At 59.2% G+C, this 21,239-nt stretch overlaps 1 protein-coding gene across 2 annotated transcripts; it reads left to right on the forward strand.

The window, feature by feature from the left end:
* Nucleotides 1-16,812: 16,812 nt before the first annotated feature.
* TMEM250 (transmembrane protein 250) lies at nucleotides 16,813-20,764 on the forward strand. Of its 2 annotated transcripts, none has more exons than XM_082469385.1 (2): nucleotides 16,813-17,166; nucleotides 18,529-20,764. In XM_082469385.1, exon 2 carries the CDS (start codon nucleotides 18,611-18,613, stop codon nucleotides 19,028-19,030), a length of 420 nt encoding a protein of 139 aa, XP_082325511.1. In that variant the 5' UTR covers nucleotides 16,813-17,166; nucleotides 18,529-18,610; the 3' UTR covers nucleotides 19,031-20,764. The 2 variants fall into 2 exon arrangements, with proteins under 2 accessions (XP_082325511.1, XP_082325510.1); XM_082469384.1 differs by lacking the exon at nucleotides 16,813-17,166 and adding an exon at nucleotides 17,174-18,207.
* Nucleotides 20,765-21,239: the final 475 nt, after the last annotated feature.

A 21,239-nucleotide genomic window follows, 5' to 3' on the forward strand; every position in this document is an offset into this window, starting at 1 on the left:
CACATACGTGCCCCTGGCAATAGGAAGTGGCTGCAAAGCCCACCACCTCTGGCTTCTAAAGCTCAGCCCCTTGCAGGACAGGAGAATGGAAGGCGGGCAGGCAGCCTGGATCCAATCTCTGTTTATAATCCACACACCACACAGTTCACCAAGCTGGAGCGTACAGTTCAGTGGTTTTTAATATATTCACAGATGCGTGCAGCCATCACCAAGGTCAATTTTCCAACATTTTCATCATCTCGGAAAGAAACCCTGGGAAATCCCGACGGGGGCTCCAGCAAGGATGAACCTGGAGGACGCTGTGCTGAGTGAAAAAGCCAGATGTAAAAGGACCAGTCCTACGGTGTCCACTCATGGGAGGGCCTAGAAGAGTCAAACCCACAGAGACAGGAAGTAGATGGGGGCCGGCAGGGGTGGGGGTAGGGGCGGGTCAGGGGCCGGGGGAGTGGGGAAGTGAGTGTCTAGTGGGGACAGAGTTTCAGTTTGGGAAGATGAGAAACATCTGGAAACGGATGTGGTGATGGTGGCACAACAACGTGAATGTGCTTGATGCCCTTGAACTGTGCACTTAAAAGTGGTTAAGATGGTGGATTTCGTGTCATGTGTATTTTGCAACTTAAAAAATAAAGGAAGGAAAGAAGTCTTGTACCCATTAGTTCTCACCCCAAACCCCCCATCCCAGCCCCTGGCAATCACTGGTCCACAGTCTGTCTGTTGCCCATTTCACATAAATGGGACCCCACACAAGTGGACTTTTGTGTCTGCCTCCTCTCCTTCAGCATCGTGTTTCTGAGGTCCATCCGTGTTGTAGGTGTCGGTGCTTCATCCCGTTTTATCACCTAATAATATCCCATCTAGTGGATGGACCGCGTTTTGTTTATCCATTCATCAAGTGATGGACATCTGGGTTGTCTCCCCTTTGACCCTTGGGCATAAAGCCGCTTTGGTCACACGTGCACAATCTCCCGCATGGAAACGTGTTTGCAGTCCTCTCGGTGTGGACCCAGGAGTGGAATCGCTGGGGCAAACGCTCACTCCAGGTTCAAGTGTTGGAGGGACCACCAGACTGTTCCCAACCTCTATTTTTTAAAGGTGGTTTTGGGATTCACCATGATTAGGGAGGAGAAATTTCCCTTTACAGAAGATGTTCTCAGCCCAGGGAGGACCCGGGGGTCAAAGATCGCCGTTGCATATCAGGCAGGAGGGTGTCCAGTCCTCCCGAGGCGTTTGCTAATGAAAGATCGCTGCCCCATGCCCTGCCCTAGACGGTCCAGGAGTTTAATCTCACAGGTGACCTCAGGGTCCACAGCTCCCGTCTTCTCTCTCGGAGGATGAGTAGAGGCTTTTCTGCTACAGGCATCACCGGTTTTCTTGCCTCCCCTGCTCACCTAGGCCATCAGGCCCCAGTGCAGCCACTGCCTGGCACTCCGCTCTCTGGCGGGATCGCTGCAGTAGGGGTCTCCGGAGGGCAGGCCCACTCGCCCCTCATACACTGGGAGAAAGCGTGGGGCAGCCCCTCCCCCCAATCCGGAGCGCCTCCGAATCAGAGCACATGTCATTGTCTGCTGGGACCTCTCGAGGAGACCCCTGTCCATCCCCCAGGCTGGGGGCACCAGCAGAGGCCTGAGCCACTGTAGGCACTTGTGCTGCAGGGTTTCCAGAAACCCCGCCTGGCAGCAAGGTCATGGCCCTGCCCACCTTTCCTGTTAGGGAAACTGCCTGGTGGAGGGGGGCCCCCAGCTCCAGGTGGGAATCTTCAACTGACAAAACCTAAGGTATGTGTCGGGGGGTGGGGGGAGGGGCAGTGGGGGGAGGGGCGGCCACAGGGACCCTGCGGACAGAGCTCTGGGAGCAAACCTCCCACTTCAGGAAGCTTTTCCTTTTGGTCCGTCCAACTCCACCCCCCAGAATTTGGGAGTTCACGGAATAGAGGATTTGGGCACTTGGATTCCACAGAAAATTAAATCAATTACCAAGTCTAATAACGAACCCCAGGTTTTTAATTAAACTGAGCTTAATTAAGTGGTGAGCGCAGCTCTGTCGATGCCCTGATCAGGCCCTGGGGGGCTCAGAGCATCCGAGGAGACCACACGGTGCTGGTGGGAGGGGGATTGATGGGCCGCATCCGCAGGGCTGGGGTTGGGGTGCATGTTTCAGGACGGCAGGTGTGACAACGTGACGGCGTCACCCTGCAGAGGGTCAACACCTCCTGGCTCAGCTGGGAAGAACTTGGAGACGCCCAGCCATTTGACAGAGGGGACTGAGGCCCCCGAGAGCCAGCGACAGCTTGAGGTCACACAGCAAGCTGGCGCCAGGCCTCCCCACTACTTGGCCTAGGGCACCTGGCAGCCGAGCTCCAGCCCCTTCTTCTTGCGGTGGCCCGGCTCCAGGGGTGTCCTAGGGCAGAGGGCAGCAGTGGCGGCCGAGGCAGCTCCCAGCCTGGACTCCACGACCAGGCTGGTCCTCTCTGCCTGCAGAGCCCCGGGCTGGGCCCCCCTCCGCCCGCTTACCTCCTCCTGCCCGTACGGGCTCCTCATGCCCTCTTGGCCCTGAGCCCAGGGTCTTAGTGGTCAGTGGAAGCAAAGGCCAGGCCTGGCCAGAGCTGCTGTGCTTCCATAGAAGCCATCTGTGCCGGGGCCTGGGCACCGGGCACCAGCCCCACTGGCCCTCAGACCGCCAGCTGCCCAGCCCCACGCACTGAGCGCCACGGGGGTGACCCTGTGGCCAAGCAGGATGGGGCGGCTGCCCGGGCTGCAGTGGGCCAGGGGAACAGGCCTGGGGGCTTCTCAGGGTTCATGGGGAGGCCTTGCTTCAGAGGCTGCGGAGGGGCCCTCGAGGGCCCCGTGTGGGCAGTAAACGGACCTGCATCCAGTCCCGGCCATCACAAAATTGTGTGCTTGTGACCTCTTGCCTCTTCTGTAAATCAGAGGTGAAACAGTGTGGTGTTTCCTGACGCCGCCAGGCAGATTCAAGGCCATCCGGGGCAGGTAATGAGAAGAAACTAACATCAAATGCAGCCAGTTTGACCAAAAGAGATCCCAGCAGGGCCCCTCCTGGACCCTTCAGCCAGGCTTCCCAAGCCGGCCTGAACTCACCCCATTGGGAACTCATGCTGTTTCTGATGAATTTCTGCCAGCTGTCCCAGGCAGCCCCAGGGCAGGGAGAGGCCCCTCACCCTGGCACCCCCGGCACCCAGCAGTCCGGGGAGATTCCAACTCACTTACGCCTTGCAATCCCAGCAGAAACACCGCAGAGAGAACCCAGCCTCCCTCCCTGATGGCACTGTCCATCCAGCTGTGCAATCCCTTCAGGAGCTGCTGAGGCCACTTGGGTCCTTCTGGCCTCACCCTTCCCCCCTGCAGCTCCCTGCCCCCCTCCCCATCCTCCCCGCACCCCGCCCAGGTGCCCAGAATCTGATGGATGTGTGTGGACATGACTCTCTGTGCTGGAAACTTCCTACCCCGGGCGTCAAGAACTAAACAGCATAATAATAATAAAAGAACCTTCACGGCGATTGTCTGATCTAAATTTATTTCATAACATGCAGAATTAATAAGACACCGGCTTTAAGGCAACCATGGCAACCGAATGCAGAAAAGCTTGTCCCGGCAAATAGATGAATTCATAAATAACCCTGAAGTGCTGATATCAACAGTGGCGGGACAGTGCTTCAATGCTAATGCAGTACGGCGCCCCTATGACGGTGTCCGGCCAGAGCGGCAAGGCATGGCCCCACCAGGGGTGACTGTCCCCCAACTGTTACCTGGAGCTGGCGTGAGGTGGGTGAGTGTTCTGTGGCTGATCAAATGGGGGGCCTTGCTGAGCTCTGGCTCCTGTGGGGATCCGGTCTGCAGATAAATGAGCCTGGGGGCAGGCGGGGTAGACACAGGTGAGCCACGCTGTCTCCCTGCGACTCTGACAGCCAGGTGGTGCGGCCTCTGGTCCTTCCCCCCAGGGCAGCAAGCCGATTCATGGAAGAAGGCACTTGTTCATCCATGGAATCATTCACACCTTCGACAAAAGAATGTGGGGTACAGCGGTGAGCGAGGTGGGCCGGACAGGCGCGTCTGGGGGAGCCGCTAGACACACGGGCAGACTGCCGACCTCCGAGCTGCCCGCTCAGCGCTGAGTGACACCCCCCTGTAGACTCTCCCTGTGCCCTTGACTGAGAGCTGGTCAGGTGCCTTGCCTCCCCGTGGCCTACAATTTTGGCTGCCCTGGCTCTTCCATTTAGCGTGTGACAACGAAACAGCTCAGTGTGGCCGTGACTCTGCCCAGGAGCATGAGCGGCCCACGGAGGGGGGGCCACTGCACTGCCCGACTGGCCACGGGAAGGATGCGCTTCCCAGGTGTTTGTCCTCCGCGTGGAGTCTGTCGCTGCCATTGGGAGCTGCGTGCTGAGGCCGGCGGTCCGTCCTCCTCCTGGCAGGCCGGTGCTGAGGGTGTGCATTCCTTCACCCCCAAACCTGAGTCTCCTCATCTGAAGTGCGTGAATACGAAACTGTGGACCTTGGGTGATTACGAGTGTCAACATAGGTTCATCAGTTGTAATAAATGGACTGCTCTGGTGGGGGATGGTAATGGGGGAGCCTGTGCTTGTGCGGGGGGGGGGCGGCGGGGGAGAGTGGTAAACGGGGAAATCTTTGTACCTTCCTCTCAATTTTGCTGCGAACCTAAAACTGCTCTAAAAAGGTGGTCTATACATACATATTTAAAGTGACACCGTCAGAGGTCATTGCCATTTTTACTTAAGCGTTTTTTCAGCACAACTCCTTATAAGAAGGCTTTCTCACCTTGCCGGGTGGTCCCCCCAGACCTAAAGGAACTGTCCTCCTCAGGCTCGCAGGTCCGAGAGTCCCCCTTGTGCCTGGAAGACTCCTTTGCCCAAGAGATGTTTCTGACTCAAACCCGAGGAGCTGTCTGGACACGGTGGGCAGGGGCACTGCTGCCTGGGGTGGGGCAGACCCAGGCTGTGCCCTAAACCCCCGGGGAGAAGAGAGCAGGAGCCACTCGACGGGGCTGCGAGACTCCTGTCCGCACCTGCCCAGCAGCCCTGACCACCCACCAGACACTTGGGCCGGGAAATCGGCGGCGGGCTCCTGCAAGGCCGGCGGCTTGCCTTCGGGGCCCTTGACATTCTCCGCAGCACTACAGTGGCCCCCCGAGGGCCCAACCAGTGCCCAGCAGCCCCACTCACCTCCTTTAATGGGAGGTCATAATGTCCATCTCCTAGGGGTGCCCCCACCCGGGCAGCAGGAGCCCGGGTGATCGATCGTCCCGCTGGACCCATGACCCCGCCGGGTTTCTTGGGTAGGTGTCTGGTGCCGGCCTTACCCATCCTAGACCTCTGTCCAGAGTCAGGCTTCTTAACCTCTGCACCTTCCTTTTCTTACCCATCTCCTCCCCCTGTACGTGCATCTCTCTCTGTCTCTCTTTGTCTCTCTCTGTCTCTTCTCTCTACACACAAGCCCAGGCCTGTGTTGCGGGTCAATCCCCCATTCCGTGCGTCCCTGCAAGAAAACCTGCAGCCCCTCCACGCCCCACCTGATCAGGACTCATCCAGTTTCAGGAGGAAGGCTGCTGGCGGGGGTGGGGGGTGTGTGGTGCAGAGCGAGTCCCGCCACTGCCTGCCCCACCCACCCCCGCGGAGCAGGAGGACCAGGGTTCCCAGGAGCCGGTGGAAAGGGAGCGGGCGCCCCCTAGCGCCGTTGGAGGAGCGCGGCTCCAGGTCCCTCGCTGAGCCGCCCCGCCCGCGGCGGGAGGGAGACGCGCCCCTCGAGGGGGTGGGGTCTGCCGGGTGAGGTCGCTCAGCCGGTCAAGTGGGCGGGTGCGGACCCCGGAGTGGGCGGGTCAGGACACATAAGCCCTCCTCTTGGCGCTGTGCACTCTCTCCGTACCCCGGTGCTCCCCACCTGCTCTGCTGCGGGGGTCCCATGTACAGGGGGTACAAGTTCCTCCTGGCATCAGCGCTCAGCTCACCCAAAAAGCCTGGGCTCCCGACGCGGCTGCACCCTGACCCGCAGCAGCGCACCCCTCATCTTGAGGACTCCCCAGAACCAGGGCCAGGCGGCAACGCGGCCCGTTTCACGCCCAGTTACCCGGGGAAGACACTGGCACGGAGAGCGCGGGCGACCAGCCCGGCCCCGGGATGCGCCAGGGCGCCCCGGGTGCGCGGGGGTGAGCAGGGAGGGGTGCCCCAAGATGAGCCAGGGTGTGCGGAGGTGAGCGGGGGTGCCCCGGGGTGAGCAGGGATGAGCCAGGGTGCCCCGGGCGCGTGGGGGTAAACAAGGGTGCCCCTGGGTCCCCGCGGTGAGCGGGGGTGAGCAGGGGTGCCCGGCGTGCTCCAGTCCCGCCCTGGAGAGACCGAGGCCGCGGCCCGAGTGCACGGCCCGGCCCGGGGGTGCCCCCTGCCGGCCGCCGGGCGCACCAGCCGGACCGAGCCCGGGCCGCGGAGCTGGTGCGCCTCTGTCCTGGGCGAGTCTTCTGGTGCTGCGGCTCCATCACCCACAGCCTTGCGTGCTGAGATGACTCACTGCGCAGGCGCGGAGGTGCGCACCTGCTCATTTAAGATGCTCACCTGTCTGTCTGTGCGGACGCCTCGGAAGTGCAGCTTCCTCCTGTCCTTGAGGGCGGGAGGGTGTTTGGCAATATTTTTTCTTCCTCCCGGGGGTATAAAACAACGGTGGACCTGCGGTTCACGCAGTCTTAGGTGTATGACAGTGGGTCGCTGCCCCGAAGCGAGTTCTGGATACTGTGATTGTTCCCATTCAATGAAGAGAACCTACCCCGGGACCACCAGCCCATAAGGGAAAGGGCCCTCACCACCTGCCCTTACCACTCCTGGGAGCAGGCAGGGAGGGCTGCAGGAGGCTGTTCCCTCCAGACCCAGACCACAGGGCCAGGACCTGCAGGCGGGAAAGGGGAGCCCCGCGGAACAGCCCCTGCAGCAGCAACACACAAGGTGGGTGCAGAAGAGCCGGCTTGGGGTCACCTTCAAGGCAGGCTCCATCCAACAGCTGAGTCCTGGGCCTGAGACCCTTAGCACTCCCAGAAGCCAGCAGCACAGCTCTCAGGACCCTGGGACACGGGTCAGAGGTGATGGAGGGAGGGGCCTTGGTCTGCCCTAATGTCAGCCCAGCACTGTTGAGAGCTAATGCACACCTGTCCCTGCCCCCAACACACACACACACAGTGGAGGAAGCTGGGCCGCAGGGGTGGTGAGACCGCAGAGATGCAGCCAGGACGTGGGGGCCCCGAGGACAGTCTGGCCCCAGCGCCCTTGCCTGAGAGGGTCAGTGCTTGGTGAGTGGGGTAGCACTCGTTCTTTCATGGGGGACACTGTCCCTGGGACACAGGAGCCTAGCTGAGGCCTGGGTTATTGCTGGACAGGAGCAGTTTCTGTATCGGGGGCGTACAGATTCCACTGTCCTTCTCGGAGGGTCAACACACCAGCCCCCAGAATCCCTTTACTGCTCAGGACACCTGCATGCTGGAATGTCGGCGTCCAGGGGCCTTGCGTCTCCACGGAGCGGGGACGCCACGAGGACGCTGGCCAGGTGACTACCGCCCGGGCTGGGGCTGCTGCCTCTGCCAGCCAGGAAACTGGATGGGGTCGGAGTCTCCCACCCCCGGCCTCCCTCCAGGGGCACGTGCTGACCGGCGCTTTGCCCCTCCCCAGGTTTAGTTTAGTTTATTTCCCTCCACTAAACCCTCAAAGCCCAGAGGGGCCGGAAGGCCCAGGACCCTTGGCCGGGCTGGAGAGCTTCTAGGGGCGCAGAAAGGAGCTCAGAGCCCCAGTGGAGGCAGCTTCAGGAGGACCATTGGAAGCATCTGGAAGGATACAGGGTGTGGCGGGGAGGGGACAGGTCAGTTGAAAAGGCGTGAACACAGCAGGGACGCATGCACGCCTTAGTGGACATCCACGCAAGGCCACCCACTCGGCTTGTGTGGGGGCTGAGGCCTGGGTCCCATCAGCTGGCACATCAGGCCCACACCCCGCCGTCCACACCAGGAGAGCCCCTCTCACCTGCTCCCCCACCCCGAGCCTTCTTGCTCTTCCAGCGCTTTTTATGCAAATTCAAGTATTTAGATTTACTTATTTTATTTAATTTTGGCTGCGTTGGGTCTTCGTTGCTGTGCATGGGCTTTCTCTAGTTGCGGCAAGAGGGGGCTACTCTTTGTAGCGGTGCACTGGTTTCTCATTGCAGTGGCTTCTCTTGTTGCGGAGCACGGGCTCTAGGCGCGTGGGCTTCAGTAGTTGTGGCACACAGGCTCAGTAGTTGTGGCTTGCAGGTTCTAGAGCGCAGGCTCAGTAGTTGTGGCACACGGGCTTAGTTTCTCCGCGGCATGTGGGATCTTCCCGGACCAGGGCTCGAACCCGTGTGCCCTGCATTGGCAGGCGGATTCTTAACCACTGAGCCACCAGGGAAGCCCAAGTATTTAGGAATGTATGTTTTTATTGCCCCCGTTTCTTTTTCTTTTTATTGTGGTAAAATATACATAACACAAACTTTACCATCTTAACCTTTTTTTTTTTTTTTAACCATCTTAACCATTTTTAAGTGCACGGTTCAGTGGCATTAAGTACATTCTCGTTGTGCAACCATCCCTACCAGAACTTTCAGTCTCCAGAACTTTCTCATCTTCCCAAACTGAAACTCTGTTCCCATTAAACACTCACTCCCCTCCCCGCCCCCCAGCCCTGGCCCCGCCATCTACTTCCTGTCTGTGGGTTTGACTACTCTAGGGCCTCACATGATTGGGATCGCACAGTACTTGTCTGTCGTGTCGGCTTATGTCACTGAGCACGATGCTTTCCAGGTTCACTGCCTTTTACTGAAGGAGCTTGGTGCCCCTATGGGCTGACAGTCCAGCAGACAGGCTGTTCTTTGGCCCCGGTGACCCTCAGTGCATTTGCTGGCTAAGACCATCTTGAGCCTGGACACTGTGTTCCAAATAAGTGTCCCCCTTTGCCGTGTCCTAGACCACCAGCCTCTGTGCTTCCGTGGAAGCCTGCGGCTCCAGAGCCCCCAGGATGATCAGGTCGCAGCTGTCCTCCTCAGAGGCATGGACACCCTTTGCGGCTTGTTTTGCAAATAACAGGAGGAACAATTCCCGTTGGCAGGAGAGGCTGCCGGTTCTCAGGAGGCTATGTCTGTACCAGCGAGAGCAGGCAAGGGGTGGTGAAGGCAGGACCGCAGGCGGGGAGTTCCCCGCCCCCCAGCCCGGAACCTCGCGCCTCAGTCGTTGTCTGCAGCAGAGAGAGCAGGGGTCCAGCCACGGCAATTGTCAGGGACCTTAAAAAGTTAGCCAGCGTCAGCGATCCATCCCAAGGGAAGGTGAAAGGTGTGCGCACCCAGGTTTACGAACCAGGATGCTCATCACAGAATTGTATATGCTCACAAAACACTGACACCAAGGCTCGTGTCCAGCTGGAGAGGAATGTTGAGGTGACAGGACATTGTGCACCGGAACACAGGTGGCCCCAAAGGCCAGATTTATGAAGAGTGTCCACTGACATGGAAAACATTCCTTACGAAAGGCCAAGTGGGAGAGAGCAGAATGCAAACCCAGGTACCCAACAGAGTCCCGCTTTGACAGTTAAATACAATACTAGAGCCCTTCGCCGGAGGACTGCAGGCACCAAGGAACACAGCTTGTCCCCCCGCGTCCCAGGGCAGAGCCGGGCTTGTCCCCAAGGGGCCCCACAGGGCGGCTGGGGAAGCAGCGGAGGCAGGGTGTGTGCTGATGGCTTAGCAGAGGCCAAATCCACCAAAACGTAGGGAGAGGGGTAAAGAGGGGCCTTGGGTGAGATGGGGGTCCCGAGGTGGGGTCCCGAGATCCGGGCAGCAGTCAGGAGCTCAGGCTGAAGCACAGAGACCCAGCCGTCCCTGATCAGCTCGACCAGGTGTACATGAGCCTCCCCTCTCCCTCCCTCTGTCTCTCCCTCTCTGTGTGTGTTTTCCTTTTCTCACCTGCTAGATTACACGAGAAGCAGATTTGGTTCTGGTTGAAATAGACTCGCCAGATTTTACAAACAGGAACGCGCTCCACAAAGCTTCGGTTCCCTTGTTAAAGCACAAAGCCTTGTGCAGTTCTCCTTGGTGATTTGCTCTGGTCTGGGTGGTCCTGTTGGACAGGGAGGTCTTTGGCAGGTACCAAGGGAAACGGGCACACAGCCTTGGTCAGAAGGGAAGCAAAGTGATGGGGCAACGGGACTGCCTGGGTCCCCACCACAGGGTGCACTCGGCGAGCTCGGCTCCGTGCCCACCTCAGGCCAGGCCTTGAGTGGAGACCACCTCTTCCCCATGCAGGCCCAGGCGCAGGTTCACCCTGGCCTGACTGCCTGTCACACCCCCCCACCCCTGCCCCGCAATATGGACAAAACACAGTTTAAGTCAAAACCCTCATTTAATCAAGAATCAGAGGGAGGAACGGACAGATGCCGAGGGAACCGCTCCCAGTCCATTTCGGTTCCGTTGTTCTGGAAAAGACCAGGAGGGAGCTGGCACCCACACCGATGTGAATGCCAGGGCTTCCGGAGCCAAGCAAAACCAGAGTGGGACTGGTTCCAGATGGTGACTTCCAGGCCCGGCCATCCAGGTGACACGTGTGAAGGCTGCTGCATTCCCAGGGCAGCAGCTGACGGGGATCCAAGCCAAGTGCCCGGTGATGGGCTAGACCTCCACGAGCAGGAGAGGGAAGAGGCCGCCCTGTAGAAACAGGTGGGCCCTGACCTCCCCGTCCTGCTACGGCCCAGCTCTGCCCCTGCTCCCGGGGGCGTGCACACACAGCCATCCATCATTTCCGGGCCTCCAGATTATTCTGGGCTGATTAAATTAGCGAATGTAATCACAATCTGAAGCAAGTTAATTGAGAGAATTTATTTGGGCCTGACAGTTTTATGCATGTTTGATTAAGTATTATAAGGTGTGTTTTTGATTTTGCATAATTTACCTTTAAATCCTGTACTGGGGGGCCCATCAACCATTAACGACCGAAATAAACCTCTTTTAAGATGCGTCTATTTATGATTTATTTCTGAATGCAATATCTCCCAGATCTTTTTGGTGCTGTTGCCAAACTGACAAATATGTTAAAAGTAACATTTTGAGCCATTGCGTTCACCTTATAAATCTTCGGGAATGGATACAATTCATTAAAAGTTTTGAAAGAAGTACAGGTTAACATTTATATTGCAACAAGTGACATATAAATGCCTATGTTTTTCTTCCGAGCGTGCCATAAAATATATCCGCCCCGCCAGTCTCCTCCGAGCCAGACAAATCGCACACGCTCGGGGGTAATGATAACTCCGCCACAAATCTTCACTCCTGTCAGCACAAAACTGTTCAATCAACAGGATGTGAGTTGTGTCTTTTGTGAAATTAGCACAGGAGAAAATACAACCTGGGCTGGGGAGCGGGGCGGTGGGTGCTGGGAAGGGGCCGAGCCGGTGTGAGCGCTGACCTTGAACACGAGCCGCCCCTGCCCGCTTCGCGGCCTGGGTCTGGGTTTTAGGAGGGCACATCCGTGAGACGGTGGGCCTGCCACCCGGGAGGAGGCCAGGGCCACCAAGGAGACGGGCTGTGTGGTCTCCTCCTTCCCACGGTGAGACGCTGGGTCCCAGTCCGGGAGCTCGCTCGCTGGCAGCATTTAATGAGCACGCATCCTGCCCCGGCCCCGGCTGAGGGCTCCACACTCTGAAACCCTCACCAACAGCCACTGGGGATGCGACATCCAGCTCACGGATGGAGGCTGGACACTTAGGGAGGTTACGTAGCTTAGCCCACCCACTGCAGAGCCCGGGGGGAGTGGGGAGGGAGGGTGGACCCACCTCTGAAATCAGGGCAAGTCCAGCTGCCTGGGCCAGCCCCCGGTGTCACCCCCCAGGCCTGTAGCCGGGGATCTATGTGCTGCCCCAGCAACCAGCTCAACCTGCTTTCCCTCCAACGCCCTTTACCTCTGCACTGTGCGCCCAGGGTCCCGGACTGCAGCCGGGCGAGCTAATGCCCGTGGATGTCACTGGGTGATGCCAGGCTGAGGCTTGTTTCCCTCCAAAGCCTGGGCCCCCAGTTCTAAATGCCTGGCACAGGGCAGGCACTTAATCAACCAACCAACCAACCAACTCAAGTAGTACTGGGCCGGCTGTGTGCCAGGCACCAGGGCTACAGCTGGAGCTTCAGCTCCAGAGGGGTGGGATGGGGTGGGGGGCGGGCAGCAGGAGGCCTCCCTGCCAGGCACCACCATGCTGAGAGTGGGGTGCCCACAGCTAGCAAGTGGTGGAGCCAGAGCCCAACCAGGCAGGCTGGGTCTGGAGCACACGCTCCGGCCACTCTACTGCACTGCCTTCCGTAAATGCTGTCCACTGCTTCCGTGGTGACCTCTGGGGGTCCGACTGGCCCTTGTGACACACTGGCCCAGAATTCACCTTGAGGAGAGGGCATCCTCTCTGGATTCACAGGGCTAAAGGAGGAATCACATCAGGGGTGGGAGATGCTGTGATCTGTTAGCCAGGCACGATGCCCCCCAAAGACAGGCTGGGATTCTGTAACCGAGGACCAGCAAGGAAATAGCCGTTGGTGAGATGACTAGGGGTTTTGCCAGAGCGCCAGATCAACTGGCGATGTCTGCAGCGAGTCTGGAGGAGACGGCCCAGAGCGCCAGATCAACTGGCGATGTCTGCAGCGAGTCTGGAGGAGACGGCCCAGAGCGCCAGATCAACTGGCGATGTCTGCAGCGAGTCTGGAGGAGACGGCCCAGTATGCATGCCACATATTAGCCATCCATGGGTGGTGAGGAGTTTGGGAGTCAGGCCTGGCTTGAGCAAAAATCTCTTTCCTCGTCTGTAAAGTGGAGGCAAGACTATTTCCCTTGAAGGTGGTTATAAGGATGTGAAATATGTTCGCTCAGACCATTTGGGCATGTGACAAGACCACCCCAGACCTGGTACCGTAAAGCAGTAACCTCAGGGTCCACGAGGCGGGGATTTGGACAGGGCCCAGACAGGGCTTCCCTGCGCTGTGCCATCTGGGGGCTCAGCTGGGAAGACTCAAAAGTCGGTGGGTGACCCAAAGGGCTGGAGCCAAAATCACCTGGAGGGCCATTCACTCACAGGTCTGACACCTGCCCAGGGACACCTGAAGGCTGGGCTCAGCTGGGCTGCCCATGAAGGGCTGCCCACGACGGGCTGCCCACATACCCCCACGTGGGCCTGCATCTCACAGCGCAGCAGCTGGTGCTTCCAGGAGGCTGAGGATGAAGCTGCACAGCCCCAGAATCACGGGTGTCACTTGGGCCTCAGGATCTGGTCACTAAGGCAGCCCAGAGCCAAGGGGAAGGAATTTGAGTCCATCTCTTTTTTTTTTTTGGTGGTTTTCAGTTTCACTCCCTTGAGCACATAATCATTTTCACACATTTTACATTCTTTTTTTTTTTACATCCTTTTAAAAATATTTTTTCATTACAGTTTATCATATGATAGTGAACATAGTTCTCAGTGCTATACGGTAGGGCCTTGTTGTTTATCCATCCTATATTTAATAGTTTGTATCTGCTAACCCCAAACTCCCACTCCATCCTTCCCCAAGCCCCCTCCCCCTTGGCAACCACCAGTCTGTTCTCTACGTCCCTGAGTCTGTTTCTGTTTCATAGACAGGTTCATTTGTGTCGTATTTCAGATTCCACATATAGGTGATATCATATGGTGTTTGTCTTTTTCTGACTTACTTCACTTAGTATGATAATCTCCAACCGCATCCATGTTGCTGCGAATGGCATTATTTCATTCTTTTTATGGCTGAGTAGTATTCCATTCTATATACATACCACATCTTCTTTATCCATTCATCTGTCGACGGACATTTAGGTTGTTTCCATGTCTTGGCCATTGTGAATAGTGCTACTATGAACATAGGGGTGTGTGTATCTTTTTGAATCAGAGTTTTGTCTGGGTATATGCCCAGGAGTGGGGTTGCTGGATGACGTGGTAGTCCGTCTCTTGATGGCGAGGTGACTGCAGGGCCGTTTACAAGGACTATGCGGTCACTGAACGCTAATGTGCCTGACTCCGTTGTCGGGACATTTGCGAGGATTAAACCCACTGTCACGGGGCTGGAAGTCACACTGGCCCTGCCCGAGGACTGGACAGTTAAAACATGACTGCGGGGACTTCCCTGGTGGCACAGTGGTTAAGACTCCCCGCTCCCAATGCAGGGGGCCCAAGTTCCATCGCTGGTCAGGGAACTAGATCCCACATGCATGCCGCAACTAAGAGTTCACATGCCACAACTAAGGAGTCAGCAAGCCTCAACTAAGGAGCCCACCTGCCACAACTAACACCCAGCGCAACCAAATAAATAAATGTTTAAAAAAAAAAAATGACCGCAGAGAGGTCAGCCCCTCCCCACACCCAAACCTGCAGGGCGGCCTGATGTCTGGGGTCACTCAGCCTCTACTGTCCGGGCAGCAAGAGCCACTCCTTGTCTGGCCCCTGAAGTGACTGGATCCTCACTCCCTAGCAAGCGCAGGGACAGTGGAGGGTGTGGCTGGCTAAAGCCGTCCCAAACCTGGCAGTCTGCACCTTTAGCATTCCCTGTGCGCCCTGTGATAAATGCTTGTTTAAACCAGGGTGAGGGAATTCCCTGGCGGTCCAGTGGTTAAGACTCCGAGCTTCTAATGCAGGGGGCGTGGGTTTGATCCCTGGTCGTGGAACTAAGATCCCAAATGCCATGCGGTGAAGCCAAAAAATATATATATATATTAAACCAGGTTTAAACTAGGTTTCTGCAAAGGCAAAGGGTAGAGGGTTTGTGGGCCATCAGGCCTGCTGTAGGAGGCTACTCAGCTCCACGGTAACTCCAAAGCAGCCACAGACAACCAGGGAGCGGGTGGGATTTGGCCCAGGGTGCCCTGGTTTATGGCCGGGCCTCAAAGCCGCTGACGCTCAGGCGCTTCTCAGGCCCTTCACGAGGTATCACAGCGGCCGGCTCTGCGACACCACACGCACCGTCCCAGCAGGTGGCGCCAGGCCACTGCCCACAGCCTGGACACCCACGGGAAGGCCGGGGACAGGAGGGGAGGGAGGAATGCCTGGGAGGACGGAGGGCACAAAGGAAACCCCCACTGAACCCCAACACCAGGCCGAGCCTGCGAACAAACGGCACACTTCGGCGGGGCTCCCCCGGCCCTGCCACTGAGCTGGCTGTGAGGACAAAGCCTTGTCCTCGTCCTCGGGGCTCCTGACCCGGCGGTGGTCGGGCTGCCGGTGAGGTGGCACCTAGCACTTCTACTGAATGAAGCAACAGAACACAGCAGAGTGCATGGTCAGGAGAAGTACTGTTTGTGAAGCTTCTGGAGTTGTTTAAACATGTGCGTGTGCGGACTAGATCACAATGAAAAGATACATCTGACTGTGTGGGCCATGGTAAGAAAACTGAGCTAGTGGGAGAGGCTGGTCCATAAAGGTAGCTTTCGAGGTGTAAGAAAGGCAGGATTGAGAATCCCCCCTGCCAAGGGGGGGCCAGGGAAGGGGTGGCACATAGTTGGAGGTGGCTGCCCAAAGGTGGGGATATTGATCGGGGTCTTAAAGGGTGAGTAGGAGCTCGTTGGGTGGAGGACGGGTAGAGGGACAGAAAAGGCAAGTGTGAAGGGACAAGTCACGGACAGGAGCAATGGGGCCTCCTCACAGAGCTGGGGAGGGGGCCTGTATAGGGCATCTCAAGGGGACAGGGCTGGACCACGGTCTGGGGAAAAAAACAGCACCCTGGGGTAGGGTGCAAAGCAGCGGGGGCCACTGTGGAAACCCAGCAGCAGAGAAGATGCATTTTAAGAATCACTTCTTAAAATATCCCTCTTCTCTCCCATCCTCTCCTACTGCCACTTTGCCTGATCTAGAAACTTCTCAAAACTCTCTGGGCCCCTTCCTCCCCTCTCCAGCATGACCCTGCCAGACTCTCCTCACCAGCAAAGCTGCAGCTGAAGGGGACCACACGCGCCCGCAAGCATAGGACCCCTTCCCACACGACAGGGAGGGGGCGTGGGCGGGTCGGGGTCAGGACTTGCAAGGGGAGGTGACGTGCTTGCAGGTAGGGGCTCCTGCAGGTGGCTCGCCGCCCTGGCGGGTCAGCCGTCTTCTGTAAAGGATGCCCGAGGAGCTGGCCTCTATCAGAGCATCCAGTATCCAAAACAGCGACCCAGACCAGGACCCGCAGGCACTGGGAGACAGAACCAGCCGCTCCCACGCGTGTGCAACTAGCAGCTTCTCCACAACTGGCAGAATTCAGGCAAATGGAACTTGCCGACCAAATCCAAGGAGGGTGAAGAGTTTTCCCTACCCTGACCTCGATCGGATTAAAATGTTTAAACACGTCTACACCGAAATCCTCACTCTCCTGGCACAGGGCAACCCCAGGGCTCCGTGGATGTCAGCCAGCCCGCCCTGACTCCCTACATTTGGGGACCTTGGTGTCCGTGGGTGGTCAGCCGGCCAGTCTTCCCTACATTTGGGGACGTGCGTCCGTGGGTGGTGTCACGCAGTCCGCTTCAGACTCGCCGGGCGGCAGACACGCAGGACAGGGACCGATCTCGGGGCCACTGGCAAGCGCTCTCCCGGGGCCGGAAGAACAGCTGCGACCGTAGGACCCGCGCCTGCGCACTGCCAACCGCCTCGGGCTTAGCGGCGCATGAGCAGAGGAGCTGCCCGGGGACTCAGCGGCTCAGGTTCGCTATCTGCGCCTGCGCAGGACGGGCCGAGGCGCCGGCGGCGTAGGCGGGGCGGTGTTGTCGGGTGGCAAAGTCAGGGGCCGCGCGCCGCGCCGTGCGCGCACGCGCGCACGCACGCACGTACGCCCAGGGGAAGCGCCGAGTTCCGGGCGCTCGGGGTCGGAACGGAGCTGGGGGGAGGGAGGCGCTCTCCGTGTCGGCTCGGGCGGAGGGGCGTGAGGAAAGTCCTACGGTGGCCGCAGAGGGACGGCGCTACGGCTCCCACGCTAGGCCAAACGCCGCCGGCCACCGGGCGCAGGAGCCCCTGGCCCTTCGGGGCGGCCCCGGGCGGGGACGCGTGAGGGTCCGGGCCGCGCCGTCGGCACCATGCGGCCGCCCTGCTCCCGGAGCCCCGAGGGACAGGGGGCCGCGCGGCTCGGGACGCCGGCGCGGAGAGGGCAGCCGGTGAGCGGGCGGGGGTGCCCGGCCGGGGCGGGGGCGGCTCCCGGGGGCGCCACGGGTCAGTCCTGCCTCCGGGATCTGGGGCCCGGCACCCCCCAGAAGCGAGCGCGTGGGTGCCGCACGGACGCCCCGGCCCCGACCTGGAAGCCCGTGGCGCAGATGCGTTGCCGGCGGCCAGGTGGCGATGGGAGGATGGCGAGCGGTCCGCTCGGGGCCGCGACTCCGCCGCGTGAAGGGAGCACCGACGTCTGAGTGCCATTAGCTGCTGTCAGACCGCGTTCTGACCGAAGCCTGCGGGAAGGGCTGGGCCTGTGGGCAGAGGAGGGTGGACGCGCTCGGCCTCCCCCTCCTCCGCCTCAGGCCAGAGCAGCAAGTGGGCGGCCAGAGAGGGAGCTAGCAGAAATCCCCCTGCAGGCCCTCAGGCTACAAGCCATGTGATGGGATGCAGATGCTCTCGGCAGTGCTTCCCCAGAGCCTGTAACCAACTTTGCTGCTCCGATTTTACACGTCCTGAACTTCCAGATCTGTGTTTCCAGCCACGATTCAGGCAACCTATAAATGGCAATTGCCAGGCAAAACTAGAGAGCCACTTGCTGTTCCTCCTTTCCTGTGGTGGCCCAAGCCACAGGGCCCGTGCCCTGCGATAACACCACTGGCCCTGGGCCGTCATCCTCTCTGCCAGGCACGGGCAGCACTTGCCCGGTAACGCCTGCTAACCACAGCACCCCTGCGAGCCCAGCGCTCGACATCCCCGTTGTGCAGAGCAGGGACGGTCTCGGGGTGAGGTGACCTGGCCAAGGTCACTCCTGGTGAACGACAGCACGAGGGTTCAGGCCCCACAGGGGAGCCCAGAGCCGGTGCCGGCTGCCTGGTCCCCAGCACTTGGCCTGTCAAGTTGCTAAAGAGAACGGCCCCCGTCTGCCCTGTGGACACCCTCTCCCTCGTCCTGTCCTGTTGTGGTTGCCACTCGGGGACTTATTCACCCTGGATAAAGCAGCCACAGAAGTGCAGGCAGGCATGGGCATCCCAGATAAAAGCCGGACGGTGAGTCCAGTGAAGGGGACTCGCCGAGCCTGGGGGAGGGGGAGGTTAGCCAGGGTTTCTGTTGGCCCTTCCTCATGGGTTTTGGCATTGACTGCCAGGGGGCCTGCGGCCACTGTCCTGACCCTTCTTCCTGGTGTTCCTGGTGGAATTTTGGTTCCCAGTGATTGGGGGTCCCTGTGGAGTGTCCTCAGTAGCGTTTATGGGAAGAGTAACCCCGGAGGATGTGAGCGGATCCCAAGTCCCAGGCTCGGTCTCCCTGTGGCCCCAGGCTGGCTGGTGTCCCGGCTGACCTGGCTCCTCTCCGTGTCGCTCTCCCTGCAGGCCCACGCCTCCCCCGGGACTCAGCCTCGGCCTCCCAGGCCCAGGCACCCGCGACGCCTGTGCTGACTGCCGCCCGGGCCCGATGCCGGTCATGCCCATCCCCCGGCGGGTGCGCTCCTTCCAGGGCCCGCACACCACCTGCCTGCACGCCGCCTGCGGCCCGGCGCGCGCCTCCCGCCCGGCCCGCACCAAGTACAACAACTTCGACGTGTACATCCGGGCACGCTGGCTGTACGGCTTCATCCGCTTCCTGCTCTACTTCAGCTGCAGCCTCTTCACGGCAGCGCTGTGGGGCGCGCTGGCCGCCCTCTTCTGCCTGCAGTACCTGGGCGTGCGCGTGCTGCTTCGCTTCCAGCTCAAGCTGTCGGCGCTGCTGCTGCTGCTGGGCCGCCGGCGCGCGGACTTCCGCCTCCTCAACGAGCTGCTGGTCTACGGCGTCCACGTGACCACGCTGCTGGTCGGGGGCCTGGGCTGGTGCTTTATGGTCTTCGTGGACATGTGAGGGCGCCGCGGGCTCTTCCGGGGACGGTTTCTGGCGACCCGGCCGTAGATGCACCTGCGGCGGGCGCTTTTCTCGACGCGGTAGGTCAGGGCCCTTTCGGCGCCGTGTCAGAGGCATAACCCACCCCCGACCCCTGCGTCTCTGGCTCAGGAAAGGGCTGAGACTTCTGTGAAGGGGACACTGGCGCCCTCCCTCCTGCTGGCCTTTGCTCGGACCCTTTCTGTGTGTGGTTTCGGTGCCGCGTCCCCTGCACCACCTGCTTGTGGTTCCAGCCTGCACTTCCCAAGCTATTCCCGGGGCGGGGGCGGGCGGGGTATGGGTCCAGTCTGTACTTGGAGAGCCTGTGTCCCTGTCCCCTCTCCAGGGCAGTGGTGTCACCAGTGGTGTGGGAGGTCCCCGGGAGGGGTGTGCTACCCAGGTGCACATCTGGAGGGGAGATCCTAGCCGCACAGCCCCCTCCTGTGCGCCCCCGGCCCCTGCCCCAGCCTTAGGGAAGCGTCAGGCTCCACCAGCTGATGCACCGCACTGCCACCAAGCTCTTCACTCCGCCCTGGGCCACCGAGTCCTCGCTCAGCCCACGAACTCTCCTCCATTTGTTACCCTGCGAGGCGTGGGGGTCCTGAGTCCCAGGCCGGGCTTCAGTGGCACCTCGGTTTGCTTGGCAGTTCCTAGATCAGGGGCCAGCCCAGGGGAGTGCCGGGTCCAGGGCACAAGTCTCTTTCTCCCGGGCAGGTCTGTTGAGAATGTCAGCTGGATGTTGTCATCTCTTCAAGTGTGGATTTCTGGGGAGGTAACTCAGTTTTCTTTCTAGCCTTGTGGGGCTTTCATTCTCTTCCCCTCAGGGGACGTCCAGGTTCGAGACGTGTCTGTTGGAAGAAACACCTCTTGGAATCAGGGTTGCACCAGGGCTGGACCTCCGAGTGAGGGGCTCGGCGGCCCCTTTGTCCCTGCCTCGGCGGTTGTTAGAGCAGCTGGGAGTACAAAGCAAAAATGAATGTGGGCCTGGAAAGAACCAGTGGTCCAGGGGGGCTTTCGGTTGCAGAGAGAACATACCAGAGGGCCAGCATTTTGCCTAGACCCCTCACCCTGGCCTCCATCAGTTGGGGACAGGGTAGCCGCAGGCCTTGTGGGCAGGCGAGGGGCACTCTGTCAGCTGGGACAACAGCCAGAGGCAGGACATAGGGCCCCATATTGAGGGTGACAGGGAGGCCGATGCTACTTCACCCCACACCCGCGGGCACGGGCGGCAGCCCCTTCAACCCTGCCTGGCCGGGTCCCCCAGTGGCCAGGGGGAGCTTTCGGGGTAGTTGTGTGCCACTGGAAAAAAAAGCCAAATCAGGTAAAGAAGGCAAAAAACACTTGGCTGTAAAATGTGGTCTTTAATTTGTAGACAGTTTTTGTCGGACGACTGTCCACTCGAGGTCAGTGGACGGCTCCTCCGAGGGAAGTGGGAGTAAGTCTGTCCCCGTCGCCCAGACGGCAGGCGCGGAGCCGACCCACGTGGACCCCCCTCCTCGGCGCTGCAGAGCACGTTTTGCACCAAATCATGCTGTTTCCTAAAAGCTTTGTTTTGTGTTAGTTGACTCACATTACTCTGAGGTGGGCACGTGTCCACGGGGCTGGGGCAGCAGGGGGGTCACGGTGGTGCGGACAAAACGCTGCTTGGTGTCTTGAGTGCCTGTGAAATTCTTTATGAAATGAGCCACCTGCATTAAACTTATTTTTTTAACACGTTGACAGCGTGACTGTTTAAAGCTCAAAAAGTTTATACCTTTTTTAAAGGATATAACCAGCCCAAAATACCACAGATGCCGTTTTTCACGAGTCAAATCCGAACCTTGAAAAGCAGCCATCTGCCGTGCTGGAGAAGGAGTGTGGTGGGCTGTAGGGCCACCCTGCCATGAGTCCAGGGGCCCCACCGCTGGAGCCTGTTCTGGGGATTTGGCTGGGTGGCAGCAAGAATTTGTCGGCACTGGCTAAGCGGGGGCCCTGGTGAGGTCCAGGAGGGCTGAATTCAACCAATAGGCGAGTGTGTATCGTCCTTATAAGACAGGTGATGCCCTCACGTGCCAGAATGGCAGTAGGATGGGAAGACACTTACCCCCAGGAGAAAAACTGGAAGGAAACCAAAGTTATGAATTCTTGTTTAACCAAAAAGCAATTGGAAAAACGAGTGACAGGTTATTAGTTAGTATCTCTATTGTGGAAA

The sequence above is a fragment of the Balaenoptera physalus genome, assembly GCF_965194825.1.
Source record: "Balaenoptera physalus genome assembly, chromosome: 7".
NCBI lineage: Eukaryota > Metazoa > Chordata > Mammalia > Artiodactyla > Balaenopteridae > Balaenoptera > Balaenoptera physalus.